General features: G+C 43.4%; 1 protein-coding gene across 3 annotated transcripts in view; it reads right to left on the bottom strand.

The window, feature by feature from the left end:
• Window positions 1-20,927, bottom strand: part of LOC117367481 (carboxyl-terminal PDZ ligand of neuronal nitric oxide synthase protein-like) — a 153,895-nt gene that overhangs the window by 81,098 nt on the left and 51,870 nt on the right. For all 3 annotated transcript variants that reach the window (XM_033960050.1, XM_033960048.1, XM_033960049.1), the window contains 2 exons: window positions 14,898-14,990; window positions 7,577-7,635 (listed from right to left, as the gene is read on the bottom strand). In XM_033960050.1, coding sequence (XP_033815941.1) covers window positions 7,577-7,635; window positions 14,898-14,990 — 152 coding nt within the window. The remainder of the gene's footprint in view (window positions 1-7,576; window positions 7,636-14,897; window positions 14,991-20,927) is intronic.

Below are 20,927 nucleotides of genomic sequence, written 5' to 3'. Positions count from 1 at the left end.
CTTCCACTCAACCAGTTCTTGAACCAGTCCGTCACTTTGGGACCCATCCCGAAGGCACTCAGTTTATTTATTAGACATCTGTGTGAAACACTGTCAAAGTTTTGCTAAAATCTAAATACACCTCATCTAGTTCAAATCCTCTATCCAATTCTCTGGTCACCCAGTCAAAGAAATTGATCAGATTTGTCTGACAAGACCTACCACTAGTGAATCCATGTTGCCTCCGGTCCTGCAATCCACAAGATTCCAAAAACTTGACCATTCTCTGTTTTAAAAGTGTTTCCATTAATTTGCTTACTACAGAAGTCAGACTTACTGGCCTATAATTCCCTACTTCTTCCTTACTTCCACTTTTGTGGAGAGGGACCACAACCACCCTTCTCCAGTCCTCCGGTTCCAGTCCTGACTCTAGAGGCTCGTTAAAAAGGTCAGTCAGCGGAGCTACCAGAACTTCTCTAAGTTCCTTCAGCACCCCCAGATGTACACCATCCGGCCCCATCACTTTCTCTACCTTTATTTTAGCTAGCTCCTCACGAACACAACCCCCTGAAAATTGATCAGGGTCTATTACTCCTCCATCCCTATTCACATTTGTGTTCTGCGGTCCTGCTCCTAGCGCTTCAGCCATAAACAAAGAACATAAATATTTGTTAAACAATTTGGCCTTTTCTTTATCAGCTTCTACATATTCCTCCCCTTCACCTTTTGAGTCTCACAATGCCACTTTTGCAGACTTACATTACTATTCTATAATGAATCTAGCACACAACTCAGGAATTATAGAATACTAGCTTAGTGCTCTTTTGGTTTTTTGGCACCTGTGCGCCATTTATTTATAGAATTACATAAGAACATAAAGAGTTTCCATCCTGTGACTGACTGAAGGTTCATCAAGCCCAGCATCCTGTTTCCAACAGTGGTCAAACCAAGTCACAAATACCTGTCAAGATTCCAAGGTGTAAAATAGATTTTATGCTGCTTATCCTAGGAATAAGCAGTGGATTTCCCAAAGTCCATTTTAATGATGTCTTCTGGACTTCTGTTTTAGGAGATTATCCAAATCTTTTTAAACCTTGCTAAGCTAACTGCTTTTACCACATTATCTGTCGATGAATTCCAGAGTTTAATTACATGTTGAGTGAAGAAATATTTTCTCCGGTTTGTTTTAAATTTACTACTTATTAGCTTTATTACATGCCCCCTAGTCCTATTATTTTTGGAAAGAGTAAACAAATGATTCACACTTACCCATTCCACACCATACAGTATTTTTAGATCTTTATCATATCTCCCCTGAGTCATCTCTTCTCCAGGCTGAAGAGCCCTAGCCACTTAACCCTTTCCTCATAAGGAAGCTGCCCCATCCCTTTTATAATTTTTGTCACCCTTCTCTGTAACTTTCCTAATTCTGCTATATCATTTTTTAGATGTGGCAACTAGAATTGCAAAGAATGTAGAAGATATAGTCTCACATACATCATCCAAAATATCTTCTGAATAGTTTTATCTTTAGATAGCTTTTTGAGGAAAAATCTATTTTTAAAAATCCAATTTCTAATTTATTTTTTTTAATTATTTTTTTAAATAATCATTAATTTTTTCCACCCTGCTAAGCACTTGATTAGGGTTGATTTATATTCCTATTGTGTCTGCTGCTGAAGAAAGTGACTGTCCTATTACTTTTGATGTTTCAGAAGATATTTTAGATGATGTGTATAACATAGCAAATGAAATGACGATTATCTGGGGATGAATTCTTATAATTGTCTGGTGACATCAGCTCCTTCCTACAGGCTGTGTAGCAATCCAAATCATAATGAAGAAAAAATTAAGTCCACTTCATTCTGATTGTTGAGATTGAGAAAACATGGGCTTGAATCAGTTCATGTTTCTTAGCAAGCCAAGTGTTCAGATTAGTGCTGCCTGATTCAGGAAAAAAAAATTTGATTTGATTCGATTCAGCCTATTGAATCGATTTTTCGATTCAATTTTCTTGCCCAAGTGGATGTTTTTTTCAAATATCCTAGTGGGTTTATTTTATAGCCTCTTCACCCGTTTTATAGCCTCTTCACCCACTTTGCCCTCTCCTACCCACACTGGAGTTGTGGTGTAAAGAAAATAAACAAACAAAAAAGACTTTTTCTCTCTCTCTTAAATCCTAGCTCACGTTCGTGGTCTAACACCACAAAAGAGAAAATACAATTATTTTTTCTACCTTTTATCTGATCATTTTTCAGATCTTATCGGTCCCCGGCTCCAGTTGTCTTCTGATAACTTGCTTGCCAGGGTCTCCTTTCTTCTTTCTCCATGCTAACCATCCATCTGCCATCTCTGTCCTCCCCTTCCGTTTCCCTTCCCTCCCCCGGAGGTCTGGTATCTTTCCTTTTTTTGTCTCCATCCACAGATCCACCTTTTCTGAATTACCCTTTCATCCTTCATCTCTCTCTCCTTCCCCACCACCTCAGGGTCCACCACATATCCTTTTCTCTTCCCAACTAACCTCCTATCCAATATCTCTACCCCCTCCTCCACATCATCCCTTGTGTCCAACTTCTCTCCCTTTCTGTTCCTTCCCTCCCTAAATCCCATTGTCCACCATCTCTCTCCCATTCCTGTTTTTAGATCCTTATTTCTTCTATCCTTCCCCCATCTCCCCTCTCCATGATCCCCCCCAAGTCCATCTTCCCCCTCCACCAAGTTCATTTCTCCCATCTATCTTCTCCCCATCTCTCCTCCAGTCCACCAACTCCCCATCTTCCCTCTCCCTCCATCTACCTTTTTTTATGGCACTCCTAAGCCCTCACCACCACCAACACCACACCCCCACACCTTTCCCAAAGAGATTCCGGAAGAGGTCTGTCAGTGATGGTAGCGATCCACTCCTGCTACTACTCCATGAACAAATGAAGACCATCATCAGGTACTGAACATGCAATTTGTACAAAAATGTAAAAATAACATATTTTGATGAACAGAGAAGTATAAATAGATACAGAAGTAGAATCTAGCATAAGACTAAGGGCAAGATGCAGAAAGCTCCAGCACCAGATAAAAAATACAATGCTGGGAGTGAATTTTTTTAATTTATTTATTGATATATATATATATATATATATATATATATATATATATATATTTATTTTTTTTTTACTAGTGATGCTCAGCACAACAGCATACAAATTATATGCATACTATTTGTGCAAGAATTGCCAGTAAAAGGAGGGGAGGAACGTGCTTGGCGCTTACTCAGGAGAGCAATCACTAGCCATAGTTCCTCATCCTGCCTGCCAAAAAATAAAAGTAGCCCCCGTTCAGCTGATCACTACAGGGGAATCCCCGATCAGCTGAGCCAGCAGGACTCCCCCGAAGCCATTTCAGGGAGTTCTGCTGCATCAGCTGATTGGCGATTCCCCTGTCGCAATCAGCTAAACTGGCAGGCAGGGAGAGAAAGGGGCTGCTTTTTCCCACCTTTGGCCCCCCCAATGCATTCCAGGATGCATCAGGCAGGGGAAGGCCCAGCACTTTGAAGAGACAGGCCTGTTGGCAGGAGGGAGTGGACATTCCTCCTTCAATTTAGAAGTACAGGAAATCGGATGGTCAGAGGTTTGTGGGAGGCGCTGGTGGCAGGAGGGAGAGGTCAGGGTTCAAGGGGGAGGGCTCGGCAGGAGGCGGACAAGGTGATGTTTTGTTTTTTTGTTTGCTTTTAAATGGACGTCAGGACCTTTACCAGCAGGGTCAGCTGTCATAGCCTTACTTTCCTGCCAGTGCTCAAGCCAATTAGCACTCAGGGTCTAACAGGAAAGTACTACAGCTCAGACCAAGCCGGTAAAATTTGCAAGGGAAACAACGCGTTTCCCTGCTGTGCATTAAACAGTACATGGAGTGCTCATTAGAATACTAATGAGCTCCTTGTATTGTATTAGGATAGGATTCTCAGTGGCTGCTACCAACAATCCAAGCAACCACAGAGGACCCTTACCTTATGAGCATCGGCAGGAGAGTTTCCTTGCAAGTAATACCTTTAGTGCATCGGGGCCTAAGTCACTAAGAAGTATCACTGAGCAAAACATATTGGGCAGACTAATCTGTAATAAAGGTTTTCACCTTTAAAAGCCATTATTCAAGCAATACTAAACCTGTTTTTAGGGAGTTCCTCTATGGGCTGTTCATGCTCATTACAAGGAGTTCAGTCATTCGTACAGCAGCAGTAAAAAGGCACAAGCTGTGACTTCCCAGAGCCTGAAATCAAGCTAAGAAAGAATTCCACTACTGATTGCCTGCTTGGTGCTCTATGTGAACAGCAGTCACATGCTAATTACCTGGCTTGGTCCATTCAACCTTCAAAACAACTCAGGTTAAGGGAGAATTTGGTGGTCAATGTCTCCACCTGCTTAACACATTCTGATTTTTTTAATCAATATGCTAATTTCAAGCTCTGGAATGCATTGCCAGAGTTTGTAGTAAGAGCGGATAGTGTAAGAAAGGTTTGGACAATTTCCTGGAGGAAAATTCCATACTCTGTTATTGAGAAAGACATGGGGAAACCACTGCTTGCCCTGGATTGGTAGCATGGAATGTTGCTACTCCTTGGATTTTGGCCAGATACTAGGGACCTGGATTGGCAACTATGAGAACAGGCTACCGGGCTTGATGGACGATTTGTCTGACCCAGTAAGGCTTTGCTTGTGTTCTTATGCCTGGCCACCATATTTTCTTGGTTTCAAGATAACCATTGTAAGACAGTCAACTTAAGCTGCATGAGATTAGTTCTCTTCCCCCCAAAAAACGGTCCTACAATTTGGAAAGTGATAATTGTGCCTTTTGTTAGCTCCATAATATTGCTTGGCTTACAGCTCTGTTTCACAAATTCTCTTTCACATCGGGTTTAATCAATAGTGAAGACACACCAGCATCTAGCTGATTAATTAAATGAGACCTACCAACTAAATTAAAGTATTTTCTGGGAACTGGTACTTTAAATTCTGCTATGTGAAACCTTTATTAAGCCTAAGGGCCTATATTTGTTATTGACCTATTAGATTTGGGTATTTTTGTGTGTGTATGTGGTTTTTAAAAAAATTATTTAGGTGAGGTGAGGTGTCTTCTCCCCTCATCCAATAACTGCAGTGTCCTACTCACACCAAATTTTCTGGTGTGTCAGATGCATCTAGAACAGTGGTTCTCAACCCTGTCCTGGGGACCCCCCAGCCAGTCGGGTTTTCAAGATATCCCTAATGAATATGCATGAGAGAGATTTGCATAGAATGGAAGTGACAAGTATGCAAATCTCTCTCATGCATATTCATTAGGGATATCTTGAAAACCCAACTGGCTGGGGGGTCCCAGGACAGGGTTGAGAACCACTGATCTAGAAGATCCTTCCAGATTCTTATCTGGATCTATATACTGCTATGGAAGTACAGACCAATTGTACCTGTTTAAATGATAAGAGCTAGTGCAACATAATATGCCAGGTAAGTGGGACAGGAGGATGAAGATGAGAATGGAGGCCCCTCCCACACACACTTATATTGCTTACAGTGGTGGCACCAAGGCTGCCACATTTTACCCTCCTTGACAGGAAATAGGCAGGCTGTGTCAATGTAAGTCTCTGGTGGAAGACCCTGGTGCCAGTGATTTGGGCTCAGGTGGATCTAGAGTAGCAGCAGCGGCAGTCCTGATAGAGGGAGAGAGGGACAGATGCTGCAAACACTAACTCCATGCCCATTTGGTAATTTTTTTTTGTTTTTATCACTGCGAGCTACTATGAGCCATTGCTAGAAAAAAAAAAAAAAAAAAAACCCCACCAGAATTCTTTTATGATGTAGCTGCCTAGTTGTTAGAATTTTAAGCTTGAGATCCAGAGGTAACTAGTTCAAATCTCACTGCTGCTTCTTGTAACCTTGGGTGAGCCACTTAACCCTCCGTTGTACAAAATAAGATTATGAGCCCTCCAGGGTCAGGGTAATACCTAGTGTACCTGAATATAATTCAACTTGAGCTACTACTGAAAAAAAGGTGTGAGCAAAACCCAACTAAGATTTCAATTATATTATCTCCAGTCTGAACCACCATAATTTTGACTTACTGTATATAGCACATATTGTATGTCCAGTGAAAAACTTCTGACACAATGCCACCCAACAATTTCAAACTGTGCTACAAATCCAAAAGCAGGATTACACTAGAGAGTTGTGCAGGGACAGAAATCCCACCCATCCCCGCAAGGAATCCCTCCATTCCCACATGTCCCTACTAGGAATCCCTCCATCTAATCCCCTCCATCCCTTCCCATCCCCCACTAAAAGTTACCTGTCCCCATAAAAAGCAGCAATTAGTTCAGAAAGTTTTGATATTTTTAAGCCTTAGTTTATTTAAACCAACAATAAAATACAATCATTTTTTCTAACACCCCCTCCTTTTTTTAATCTCCCCTCTTCTCCTCTTTGCAGCGTCCTCTGGTTTCCCCCCTGGCCTCCCAGTCTCACCTTCAGCTAATTAGGGAACTTTTTCTCTTATGCCCGATTTATGTGGATTTGTGGATCAGATGAGATCTCTGCCCTCTCTATTTCTCTCAGAAGTCCTGGACATAGCTCTCAAGGTGAAGTCCGATCCAAATTCCCCCTTTGCCAGACTTCTAAGCACTGGTCACTCCCCTATCACGCTGGTCCTTCATTTCTGTGTACCTCAAAGGCAAGACTCGGCTCTTTTGCACCTGAACTCTGATCTCCATTAGCCTAGAATCAGCACAATGACTAGCAGCGAGAATTCAGGTGCACCAGTGATCTTTTTTGCAGGCTGCCCTATTTACCGTAGCTGCTGAAGGGCAGCACTATTTCCAGCTACACTTCTTCGCAGGGCAGTGGGCCCTGCACGCTGCACGTAGCTGACGGGAAGACTTCCCTCTGACGTCGGGGAAGACTTCTGGGTCAGCTACTAGTGGCGTGCTGAGAGTGCTGCACGCTGCAAATAAGAAAACATGGAGGGCAGTTAAAGGTGCGTATCAACCAAGCTCTCCAACCCCGCGGGATCCCCGCGACCACGAGGGGCATCCCCACGACCCGAGGTGACGACCCGAGGTGGCGACCCCATGGGATCCCCATGACCTGGAGGGAGAACCCATGGGATCTCTGCAGATCCCGCAGGTTTCCCGTCATCCCCGTGCAGCTCTCTAGATTATACTGGTATATTACTATCCAGCTTCACTTTGATTAGTACCCTTCTTATGGAATTCTCTCCCTTCAGAAATTCATGCTGAAGGTTCATATTTAAGGTTCCGAGCTCCCCCTTAAAGTTTACCTCTCTCAAGAGGCTTTCAAGGAAGAGTTCTGAGTTGGCAGACTTGGACAATGACAGCACACATTGGCACATGGGCGGGCTTGGACGATGGCAGCATACATTGTTTTCAAATTTCATTTTCCTCTTGTTTTGGCTGTCCTATCATGAATTTATATTTCTTTTCTATCTTTGCTTTTAAATTATTATAAACCACTCTGATGGCTTTTAAGGGGCAGTATATAAATATTTTAACAAAAAAACATAGCCTAAAGAAAACCACAAAGATTTAGAATGTTACCTATAGACAGGATCGTGCATAACCAACATCTTACTCTCATCCCATGTCCATTCTTTCCTCTGTAATGGAAACAAAAATAATTTTTACTGAAAATGAAGGCCAAGGACTCGGGTCTAACAAAAGGGGTGGGGGGGGGAAGCTTCCTCTTGCAGTAAGTAGGTAGTATATGAAAATATACCCCCCCCCAAAAAAAAAGTATTAAAAATGAAGGCTTACACTACTAAGTGCTCCTTTTACAAAGGTGCGCTAGCGTTTTTAGCACACACACCGGATTAGCACACGCTACCCGAAAAACTACCGCCTGATCAAGAGGAGGCGGTAGCGGCTAGCGCGTGCTATTCCGCGCGTTAAGGCCCTAACGAACCTTTGTAAAAGTAGTCCTAAGTGGCTAGAACCATTTCTTCAAGGATGACTAAATTGAATGTTAACTAAATAGATTGGCTATGAACAATGTAACCATAATCATAGATATTTGCTCTGCATAAGGTTTTGACCTGTAAATCATGACATAAGCAATTTTTGACTATTCCAGCTGTCTTTCACACTTTCGCCCCTCCTGATTTCCCCTGTTATTGCATATATTACATTACATTAGTGATTTCTATTCCGCCATTACCTTGCAGTTCAAGGCGGATTACATCCAAACTAAAACAAGAATTACATTCAAAATTTGAAGGAATAAAATAAGCGATGACATAAAATTTTTTAAGGTAATGAAAATGTCGGGTAAAAAGAGTTACCAACGGGAAGTAGAAGTCTTTAGGAGATAGGAATAGGGTGAATTGTGGGGATTTTAGATAACATTTGGTAAATATATGTCACACTGAATGTTTCTGATCTTAAACAAAAAGCAATATTAGACGAACAGAACCTTCGTAAACATACACCACCATAAATTACTTCATTTAACACACAAGTTATCCTACTACCCATGTGAAAACATAAATGGCCCCTTAGCTACTCAATTTACCACTTGAACACGTTTAATTGAACATAGCCAGGTCTTGACGACAGCAACCTCTGTTGAATTTAAAACTCGCTATTGAACCTTACCAAGAAAGAAGTTACCACAAAGCTTCTACACTGTACCACAATAAAAGAAAATTCCAGAAGAGATGAGGAAATATATCAATCTGGATAAGGTTACAAAATCATTTCAAAAGCTTTGGGATTCCACCGAACCACAGTGAGAGCCATTATCTCCAAGGAACTGAATGGAACTGATCCTTGGGCAGTATTTGGAAGCTAAATAGCTACGAGAAGCAGACCGGATTTATGGGACCATATCAGACAAGTGACCTCTAGTGCACCTTTAACCCAGCTGTGATTCAACTATGCTGCAAGTTTGGTTATACAGGTTGGAGCTTTTTCATGCCAATGACTGATTTCATGACAGTACTATACTACCTATGAGGCTTTTTTCTCCACCTGCTACCGTTGCAGATACTGTAGATTTGTTATTCGTGCTCTCTGTGGTTTTAATCCTTTAACAGTAAAGTAGAGTTATCCTGTTTCCCCGAAAATAAGCCGTAGCATGATTTTTAAAGATGTTCCTAACCCAAAATAAGCCCTAGTTAAGATCAACCCCCAAAGCCCCTCCCCCCCAAATGTCCCCAACACTCCCTGACTCCATCCCTGCCCGATTCACCAGAAAAATCGTACTCATCGAATCAGCAACCCCCACCCCGGTGAGACTTGACATATCTCCGCTCCAAGGTCTCCTAAAGCAGCAGCGGCGGCAGCGCTCTTAATGGGCTGCTTCACAGCCTTCCCCACCGGGGCCTTCCCTCTGCTGCATCACTGAGCACTACTGCCGTTGCTGTTTTTGGAGGCCTCAGAGCAAAAGTATGTCAGTCTCACGGTGGGAGAGTGGGTGGGGTTCTGCTGCACAGGTGGATGGGAGGGAGGGAAAGAAAGATGCTGCACAAGGGGATGGGTGAAAGGGAAGGAAAGATGCTGCACATGGGGGTAGGTGGGGAGAAAGGAAAGAGAAAGAATTGGGATGGAGGAGAGGAAGGAAGAGATGATTGTTGTACATGAAAAAAAAAAAATAATAATAAGACATCACCCGAAAATAAGCCCTAATGCATTTTTTGGACCCAAAATTAATACAAGACACTGTCTTATTTTCAGGGAAACATGGTAGTATTGTTATTCTGTTGAAACCCTTATTGTTTGTGGTTTAACATTAGCAAATGGCCATTTACTGCTGCAGTAAAAATCCAAGCAAGGGCACACTAAGGCCACTTTTTACTACAGCTTAGTAAAAAGGACCCCTTTGCTCTGTAAATAAATGAAGTACCGTATTTTTCACTCCATAAGACGCACTTTTTCAGTCCAAAAAAGTGGGTGGAAAAGTGGGTGCATCTTATGGAGCGAATACAATTTTTCTTTTTACACCACACCCCACACCTTTTTAAAATGTCGGTAGTCCATTGCGGTCTTGCCAGCTTTCCGTGCTCCTGCTGGATGGCTGTCTCCTTTGTTGCTGCAGAGTGGCAAATAAGGCAGGAGCGTGAGCTTTACTCTTCCTGCCTGGTCCCACGCACTCCGTAAATGGCTGCCATCAGTTCTCGTGAATCGCAAGAACTGACAGCAGCCATTCAAGAAGTGCACGGGACCAGACAGGAAGCATAAAGCTCACGCTCCTGCCTTATTCGCCACTCTGCATCAACAAAGGAGGCAGCTATCCAGCAGGAGTGCAGAAAGTTCCTGGCGAAACCGTGCTGGTCCACTGGCATTTAAAAAAAGGTACCGGGGGGGCTGCGGGCTGTCTACCACCAAATGCCAGCATTTTAAAAAAGGTACCGGGGGAAGGGGGGCTACGGGCCAGACGCACCTATGTGTAGAAGAAGAAAAAACAGGAAAAAAAAAATTCTGAACCAAATTTTTTTTTCTTGGGGTTTTCCTCTACATGTAGGTGCATCTTATGGTCAGAGTTATTTTTACTCAGGCTCCCTTTGTCTAATATTATATTTTGCTTAAAGTTCAGAAACCATTCAGTGTATCATATTTAAAATAATAGAGTGGATCAGGAGGGAGAGACTTTTTCATATCAGTGTATCTATGATTAAAAAATACTATTTGCTTGTCTTTATACTAAGGCTCGTTTTCAAAGCTAAATCCATGGATAAAATGGCGCTTGTACTTGCATAATCAGGTGGGCAATTTTGCAAGAGACCATTTCTGAAAAACTGGTACAAACCATATATGCTCAAATATAAAACCTATCTGAGTCTAAACTGAGATAACATAGAAACATGATGACAAATAAAGGCCAAATAGCCCCTTCCTGTCTGCCCATTTGGGGGAGAAGGGATTTATAGTCTAGTGACCAGCTCATTTCCAGGTAGAGAGCTGCACGGGAACAGGGACGACGGGAATCCCCCTTCAGGTCACGGGGATCCCGTGGGGACGCCACCTAGGGTCATGGGGATCTTGCGGGGTTCCGATGCACTTGAGCCACGAGGCTCGTCTTTTCCCTACCTGCCCTCCCGCAGCACAGTCGACCGGAAGTCTTCCTGATGTCAGCGCTGACGCCAGAGGGAGGGCTTAAGCAAAGCCCGCCCTCCTTCCCTCCGACATCAGCGCTGACATCGGGAAGACTTCCGGTCGGCTGTGTGCTGCGGCAGGGCAGGTAGGGAAAAGAAGACCAAGTGGCTGCAAACTTATGTTACTGTTCTGCACGATCTTCACAACCGAGGCCTCCAATTCACACTAGTGATCCTGGCAAAGCTGTGTGTGTGAAAGGATGGCAGGGCAATTACCCTTACCAAGGTGAAGGAAGCCAGGGCAGTTATGGAGCGGCTTCCTGCCCAATTTACTGCTATTAAGACTCTGTGCAGCCTGATGGACGACTTCTGTCTTTCCTGTGGGGAATGGAGTGGACCTTGCCGGGGACGCCTCGCTGGGCACAGAGTTTTGGCCCTAGGGTTTGATCTTTGGCATCCCTGTTCCTGCCTGGGCCCCATGTTTGATATGGCCTGCTGGGGCTCCTACCCTCCTGACCCCTGTGCACCTGCATTTGCCTGGACTGTATGCTGTTGGCTGGAGGATGCTGCAGGGGGCCAGGGGGCCTTCACTCTGTGAGAACTCCAATTTGCTTTGGCTATCGGCTCTCTGCCTGTGGCCCAATTTAACTGGGGTCTTGCTGGGCTCTCCAGGTTGGTTTTGCAGTTGTGTTCTTGGATGGGATGCAGAAATGTGTTGTTTTTTGGCTGGGGAGGAGGTCCTCTCTGGGTGGGCTGGAGAAGTGCATATGGGATTGTATGCTGGGGGAGGCATGCTCTAGGGGAGGGGGGTGGGTGGGGGTATGGCTATGGTATGTCTGGTGTGGGGGGGTATACCTGTGTATGTTTGTGGGGTGTGTGGGGAGGGTGGGTGTGGGAGTGGGATGAGGTACCGGGGGCATTGTGGTTGGTAGCACATACTCAATCTGTGGCGGAGTTTAGCTGGGCATCCAGATAGTCTGTGGTTATGGCTGATTTGAAAGTGACTATGCTTAATGTGAATGGAGTCAAGTCTCCCATTAAGCGTTCACGGATATTGACTCATCTCAGGAAGCTTGGTACTGATATAGCATATTTGTAAGAGACCCACCTTTCTCAGATCGAGCATGCCAAGCTGCTGAGGGGTTGGATGGGAGAAATCTACTCTTCTACCTTCAGTGGGAGGCAAAGGGGTGTTGTCATCTTAATGCATAAGAGATTGCCGTTTACTCTACATCAGTGGTCGGCAAACCACGGCTTGCGAACCGCATGTGGCTCTTTATCCACTTGAGTGTGGCTCGCGGCTCAGCTTCAACCGCCGGTCCGCAGAAATTTTCTACCGGTCCACAGGGCCGGCACCTCCATCGGGCCCAAGAGATTGTTCAGTAGCCGCCGGTCTTCGGTGCGATCAATGCGGCATCTTTGGGCTGGTTCCCTGAGTGCTGCAGTGCACAAAGCCATAGGAAAAGGCTTCTACTCGCAGCCTGCACCTGACCCGGAAGCCTTCTCTTTGACGTCGCAAAGTCAGAAGGAAGGCTTCCAGATGAGGTGTGGGACGCACGCGAGGAGCTACTTCCCACAGCTTTGTGTAATGCAGCACTCAGGGAGCCAGCTCGAAGACCCTGCGTTGATCGCACCATGGACCAGCCTGAAGCTAACACCGGGGGGGCAGGCCAGAAAGCAAGACACATGGAGGGAGAGAGACAACAACGGTAGAAGAAATGCTTTTATTTAGTGATTTTGCATCTGCTGTTTGTTCAGGAAGAAATGCACTTGTTTGGTTTTCTCTGTGGGTTGTACTGCTTGAAGAGTCTTGCATCTTAGGGTTTGTTTGAATATTAGTACTTTTAGTTTTTGGACCTGCATTTGCATGGGGTTATCTGTTTTCTGGTAGAAATGAATGTTGAAAAGCATACAGTATGCTTTCTGTATTTTAATTTTGTGGTTAACCATTATGTGTTGTTAATACGATTATATTGTATGCGTGTATATATGAAAAATGGATTGAAAAAATGGTGTTACAATTAGTACTATTATGGGGGGTGGGGTCTGGAGTGGAGATGGGAAGATTGGTCAGTCCAGCGCTTCAGCATCCTCTTTACAGGGAAGGGAAGCAGGGAGAGCTCAGAACTTGGCGGCGGCCTGTTCCCCGATTGCGGCAGCAGTGGCAGCCTGTTCCCTGGCGGTGGCGGCCTGTTCCCCATGGCGGTGGCTTGGGAGAGGGCAGGGAGAAAGAAAGAAATGGGGGCAGGGAGAGAGAAAGAAAGGGGCAGGGTGAAAGAAAGAAAAAGTTGGGGAAGGGAATGAAGTCTGGACCAACTTTATGGAAAAATAAGTCTCCAGACAACAAAGGTAAAAAACGGAATTTAATGACTAAAATATTTGGGAAATGTATATAGCAGATGTCTTTTTTTGTGTTCAAAAGAAAAGGAAATGCATTTCTGGTTTTATTTCTACAGTGTTGAAGTACTTGCTGACCCTTGTGTGACTGGTGGGGAACCCCAAGCACCGCCAGCAGAGGACCTCCTCTATAGATGGCCAGAGCTCCCCTCCACCAAGCACAGCAGTTACTGGCAGCATTCATGAGCCACTGAGGTGCCAGCATCTGTGACTCAGGGACGCTACTGCTGCCTGCCAAGCTTGGCAAAAGGGACCCCCGGCCAACTGCAAAGGAAGTCCTCAGCTGACAGCTTGGAGGTTCTCATCAGCTGAGTATTTATATTTTATATTTACATTAGAGGCTCTGGTAGAAACCCGTTTACAAAGTATGTATTCTTCCCAATTAATATTTCCAAATTAATAAAGTCTTTTTGCTTATTTGTAAATGGGTTTCTACAAGAGCCTTTAATTCAGTAGCATAATTAAATGAAATAACTATTTCTGAAGTTTATAGGGACAGGTGGGGACGGGTGGGATTCCTCATGGGGACGGGTGGCATTTCTGTCCCCGCGCAACTCTCTACTTCCAGGTTCACCTGTAGGACCAGATCCGCTGCCAGATGTAATGCAGCTCTACTCTAGAGTATTTCCAGATGCTACTGCTGCCTCAAACAAACAATCAACATTTACTGCTGGTGAGGGCCAAGAAAGGACAAATATATCCCCAACTTTTACATCAGTTGCTTCTTAGGGACATTCTACACTCCAAAAATAAAGGGACTTTGCTTCTATTTTCCTCCCTCCAGAGGACTGCCATTTTTTCCTTAACTTTACCCTCCACCCCCACCCTGTGGGAGCCAACATTTCCTACCTCCCCCTTGTCTGGCTTTTCTATTATCATCTGCTTCTCCATTAGACGCTGACAAAGTTATGTGCTGGATCGGTGTGAGGCTTTGAGCATCTGCATATGTTCAAGGCCTGTCAAACTCCAACCCGTTCCAAGAGTCTCATCTTGAGGGTGTCAATTCATACAATATTATTTAAGTTAATATGGGTTACCTACTTGTGCTGGTGGTTTCTCATGGAAATGGTGGTGAATTCGTGGAACAGCCTCCCGGTGGAGGTGATGAGACAAAAACTGTATCTGAATTCAAGAAAGCTTGGGACAAGTACATGGGATCTCTAAGGGACTGGCATGGATGGGCAGACTTGACAGGCCATATGGTCTTCATCTGCCTTCTAGGTTTACTTTTTGTCTATTTTTGTACATGCCAATGAATTCAGCATCTCTCAGGCCATGGTTACTGAAAGGGATCCAATCTCAACAGAAAAACATCAGGAGCATCTTAATACAGTCAGAACACAATCATTCATTCTTTTATGTATTTTTTTTCTTTTGATTAAATGAGACACGTTATAAACTATGGCAATGAAAGCCAGCGGCCAAAATCCTACCTTTTGCTTTTTCCGTAAAATAACTTTCACACCATCTACTGATACAATTATGCTCACTTTCTTTTTCTTGATGTTCTTTGCTTTGAATTCATACTGAGAAAAAAAAAAGGGAAGAGCAATCAGAAATAAGCACGAGGTTACTTCACTATTGAGAGTGGATATTTGTTTGCAGGTAGTTACTAGGTTTTGCAGTGCAAGATAAGAAATGTATGGGGGGAAAATCCACCAAAATCAAGGAGAGCTCTATGTATTTATTATTATTATACAAATACTACTATTCTGCCTTTACCTCTTTAGTTCAAGGATAGATTACAGAATTAATAGCTAGGTTAGTTGACCTAGGAATTAAAGGGAGTGAAATGAACTATACCAAACATAATACAGTACATTGCTCGAATAAAGTATGAATTAGTTCCTGGTTGATTCAGTTTCTTGAAACAGAAAAGACTTTAGCAGTTTCCTGAATCTGAGGTAGAGGTCGCATAAGCTTAAGTTCAGTGGGAGTTGGTCCCCTAAATTAGCGAGTTGCTATTGAATGGACAGGATTAGGTGTCTAGCCAATTGCAGATTTTTATACATTGGAAATTTTAGTTGAATGGGCGATTCTGGTAGAGTATTTAGAAGAACCCTGGAGTAGTATTGTTAAGTCAGGTAACTAGGAGCATTGCTGTGAAGGATTTTGAAGACTGTGATGCCTAGTTTGAACTTTATTCTGGATTCAGCAGCTAATCCACCTCCCCAGATCAGGATGCTGCAATGGTGGATTATTTCTATACAAATCATTTCTTAAAATACATTTACTTGAATCCCTCGGTTCCAACTCATTGGAAATACTGATATGTGAAATAAATGACACTACCTTTCAAGGACTAACATGCTGTATTCTAACTTATATATCGCCCAGAAAATGGTCAGAAGCAGAAACACAGTTCTCGAATAAACTCTCTAAATATGCAGTAGACTATGACTTCACACTTCTCTTGGGAGACCTGAACCAACACTTGGACCAACTTTTCAACTCCCATACAGCTAAGTTCATCAACTTCTTGGATGGCCTAGATTTCAAATCCCTGATCAACCAACTCACCCATGAAAAAGGCTACCAACTAGACCTGATTGGCTATTCCAACAGCGGATGTTGAGGAGCCAAATTAGAACTAAATTCCACCAAACTTTACTGTAAATGTAGCTACAATTTCATGCAGATACTAGTTTTGCCACTGAATTTGAACTGTTTTTAACTAATTTCTATGCATCACTGCATGAGGCAAAAACCAAGGGCCCAGTAGTCTGTATAAATTATGGTTCATTGAGATTTGAGTGTTTTGTTGTTTTGTCATTAGAATGGTTTTTATGGAGATGTAGTTTGTTATAATATTTATGAAGAAAACAATTTTTTTTTAAACTTTTGTTCTTAATCGTTTCTTTTCTATTTTTAATACAGTTCTTTTCTTGATGAATGTGATTTATGCATTGTAAACCGCTTGGATCCTTTTAGGCCGTTATGTGGTATATAAAGTTTTTAATAAACAAACATAAACAAAACCATTTAACCAGTTAAGAGAGGCTCCTAACCAGCTTAATACCTTTCAATCAATTATCTGTAGATATTCAGTAGAACTTATATAGATAATGCTGATGACTATTCCCCTTAACTGAGCAGACAGAAATCGACTATTATATCGCCAGTTCAAGGACACAGTCAGCACTTAACCGGATAAGTTAGCCAGGCAAATAAGACACATAAATAATCTTCTCTTTGTACAGTTTATCTTATTTAGTTAACAGATGAATACTGGCAGTCAATCAGATCTCAACGTTGAATATCTGTTAATATTTCTGCCAGCGGTGGACAAATTACTCGCCCCCTCCAAAAAAAGAAATTACCTATAAAACCAGCTCAAACTCTTCGGAGTCAGATTTAAGTTGCTCAGGACTTCCATCTACAGCAGGGGTGTCAAAGTCCCTCCTCGAGGGCCGCAATCCAGTTGGGTTTTCAGGAGTTCCTCAATGAATATGCATGAGATCTATTAGCATACAATAAAACCAGTGCATGCAAATAGATCTCATGCATATTCATGGGGAAATCCTGAAAACCCGACTGGATTGCGGCCCTCGAGGAGGGACTTTGACACCCCTGATCTACAGGGTAACCAAGGTTTTTTTGCTGTTTTCTTAAGCTATGTTGATGTATCTGATATTTTAGCATTGCTACCTTGAGATTTTTGCACATTAAAAATGTTTGAGCGAAAATACGGTCATTCAAATGATACAATTAGCAATGTGTCAAAATTTGCACTCCCTGTGAATGCTCAAAGTGTCCCCAACCCCCAGCTTTAATACAGGACTTCAATCACTTTGGAAAATCTTAACAGCCTTGTCTCTGTCCAAGATCATCTGCAGAGCTTCCTTGAGTTTGGCAATTGTTTGTAGCTTTGGGTGACGTTTGTGATAGGTCTCCAACACTGCTCCCCAAACAAAAAAAAAGTCTACATCACTGATATTAATCCTCAAGACAAAGCCAGAACACAAGAATGTTTATTCTAATTCTTCTAATATGGTTGAATACTACTGGGTTTAGACTGGTCAGAAAAGGTGGAGGAGGTGACCGAAGCTTTCTCTCTTTTTTTTGCAGATGGAAGAGATGAGGCGGGGCCCTAAAGGTGGATTACCTCAAGCCTACATTAATACATACAAAAGAGAGAAGAAGCTAACTCACTATAAATAATCACTTTATTTTTTCCTTTCCTTATTTCCTACAGGAATCGTTGATGATTTAGATTTCAAAGTGTGGACATTAAGGGACTGATGTTCCAGGTTTTCTACATACTACGGGGGTTAGCCCCGTTCATATCATGATGTCTTATTATGGACTGTTTTATGTGTAGTTAAAGTACATTTACTGTGAAATAAGGAAAGGAAAGAATAAAGTGATTTATAGTGAGTTAGCTTCTTCTCTCTTTTGTATATATTAAAATACTAGTATTTTAGCCCGTTACATTAACGGGTGCTAGAATATATGTCTGTCTGTCTTTATTTCTGTCTCTCTCTCCCTCCCGCTGTCTTTCTTTCTGTCTGTCTCTCTCCCTGGCCCCCCTTTGTCTGTCTGTCTTTCTATGTCTCTCCCTGCCCCTGTGTCTTTCTTCTTTTCTTTCTGTCTCCCTTCCTCCCGCTGTCTGTCTTTCTTTCTATGTCTCTCTCCCTGCCTCCTATGCAGCAGCATTTCTCTCCCCCCACTTCCCTGTGCAGCAGCCACAGCAGCATTTCCTCCCCCTCCATTTCCCTGTGCAGCAGCAGCAGCATTTTGATCCCCCCCCCACTTCCCTGTGCAACAGCCACAGCAGCAGCATTCCCTCCCTCCTCACCACTTCCCTGTGCAGCAGCAGCGTTTCCCCTACCCCCCTTTCCCTTCCCACAGTCTGGCCAACTCCCTTAGTCCCTTACCACCCCCCTTCCCTTCCCACAGTCCCGACAAACCTGCCAATTCCAGCAGCGTCTGCAGCACTCTACACACGCTGCTTCGGGGCCTTCTACTGCCCTGATTTACTCTGGCATGTCCCTGATGACATCATCAGAGATGCGGCAGAGCAAATCAGGGCAGTAGAAGGCCCCGAAGCAACGTGTGTAGAGTGCTGCAGACGCTACTGGAGTCGGCAAATTTGTAGTTGGGACCACGGGAAGGGAAGGGGGGGGGCAGCAAAGGACTAAGTGAGCCGGTCAGAAGTCGGGAAGGGATGGGAGGGTCAGACCGCGAAAAATCTTACGGAGTGAGTGGGGAGCCGGCAAAGGAGTCTTTTTGGTCAGCGCTTCTCTTCCCGGGCCGCTATTTGGGTTCTGCTGCCGCGAGCGTAGGGTCATTTTAAGAACGCATGCGCACTCTGCCGACCACAGAACTACAGATCAGGCAACACAATGGTAAGAGTGTGCATGCGCGCTTAGCGTTTTATTATATTAGATTGTGGAAGCTCTATTGATATTGAGTCCTAACTGTACAGTATATTGATTAGTTTACCATGTCTACATTAATGAGGTAAGAATTTTACCTCCAGTAACTTGTCCAAAACCCAGCTACACCAACTACTTTTACCACATTCTCCAGTAATGAATTCTAGAGCCACCAGAGCAAGCGTAGCACCCCCCCCTTCTCACAACAATTTAATCCCAAATTATGCATGGGATTCTTTTTTTTTTTTTTCCTTACTGAAGGAGATTAGTAGCATTTTGGCATTCTAAGAATTATTTTGCCAGAATTTTTATGTATTATGTATTGCATTTTTCTCTATTATCCTACACATTACCTCTGCCCCACCCATTTATACAGCTTATATGGCAAAATGTGTTTGATTAAATTCCAACCCCCAATATGACTATTCTTTCTCCCCAAATTTTCTTCTGTTCTAGCAAAAAAAAAAAAAGCAGCAAAAAAAAAACCAACAAGCAGCTCTATACTTTCTGAAATTCAGCTGTAATGTTTCTCCTTTTCTGCATTAATGCAGGAATGGAGTTTATCCATTTAGATGAGTATGGAGGCAGAATGTATGTTACACCAAGAACTACACCGCTCCTTAGTCAATTTTCTTGGGAGGCAGGGCAACGTACAGTGCAATCTGTAAGTAACATTCATGTGTGTCTACATAAGTTAATATGCGTCTCAATTTTGGCAGCTGGTGCCATTGCATACTGCAGTATAATACAGCCCATGCTCATCCTGCCATCCTGCACTAGCAGGTCTGTGTCATGGGCTTGCTGCCAGTAGGGTCCAAAACACCACCTGCTCCAGTCAGAAGAACATTCTCAGCTTTAGAAATACAAGCCATGGTGCTTTTTCCCGATTTGCTGAAGAAAAACGGCTCCACTCATACCCAGGTCTTTTTTTTTTTTTTTTTGCTCATGCCTTTGCATTACGAACATAAGCAATGTCTCTGCTGGGTGAGACCTGAGGTCCATCGTGCCCAGTAGTCCGCTCAAGCAGCGGCCCAACAGGTCCAGGACCTGTGCAGTAATCCTCTATCTATACCCCTCTATCCCTTTTCCAGCAGGAAATTGTCCAATCCTTTCTTGAACCCCAGTACCGTACTCTGCCCTATTACGCTTTCTGGAAGCGCAATCCAGGTGTCCACCACACGTTGGGTAAAGAACTTCCTAACATTCGTTTTGAATCTGTCCCCTTTCAACTTTTTCGAATGCCCTCTTGTTCTTTTATTATTCGAAAGTTTGAAGAATCTGTCCCTTTCTACTCTCTCTATGCCCTTCATGATCTTATAAGTCTCTATCATATCCCCTCTAAGTCTCCTCTTCTCCAGGGAAAAGAGACCCAGTTTCTCCAATCTTTCAGCGTATGAAAGGTTTTCCATCCCCTTTATCAGACGTGTCGCTCTCCTCCGATTAAGGCCATTTAGAACAAACTCTGCAGGGACAGGAAATACCTACTGTACCCAAATACAATTGAAGCAGCAGTGGGATTTGAACCCATGCTTCCTTGGCTTTCAGCACACTTCTCTAACCACTGGGCTATAAATCCATCCTAGTAAAGTGGTCACAGAATAATTTAATTTTTCTTCCTCCTCCTTTGCACTAGCTCAAATCAGGACCAAAACTGGGACCTGGTGCCATGAGTCTTCATCTACCCAAGGATTTTTCTTTACCCTTTTTATGTTCACTCCCCCTCCCAATTCACCCAGTCAGGTCATTGAAGCGGAAGTCCCTAAATTAGGGTCAGGAAACAAGGCTCCACTTTTCACAACCTTCTAGCCAGAGATTGATACCATTGGAATAATCTACTTGATAGACAAGATTAGAGAATGGCATGGGGACAAATTTTTGTCAAGAGCCATGCCGTTAAGACCAAAGCGTTCTGGATCTTGCAGTACTATTGGACCCTGAAAGAGAAAGGACTCTGCCCTATCATGGGTCAGTGGAGGGAACCCAAAGGAACTCGTTTGCTGGCCAAGGCTGTACCAGGGCATCGATCCATGTGCTTCAGGGCTTGTATCTATGGCTGAAGAAGTGGACTGCTTCACCAACAACATG

This window comes from Geotrypetes seraphini, chromosome 10 (assembly GCF_902459505.1).
Source record: "Geotrypetes seraphini chromosome 10, aGeoSer1.1, whole genome shotgun sequence".
Taxonomy (NCBI): Eukaryota; Metazoa; Chordata; class Amphibia; order Gymnophiona; family Dermophiidae; genus Geotrypetes; species Geotrypetes seraphini.
Note: the sequence above shows the minus strand (reverse complement) of the source record. Positions and strands in the feature narration are given on the sequence as shown.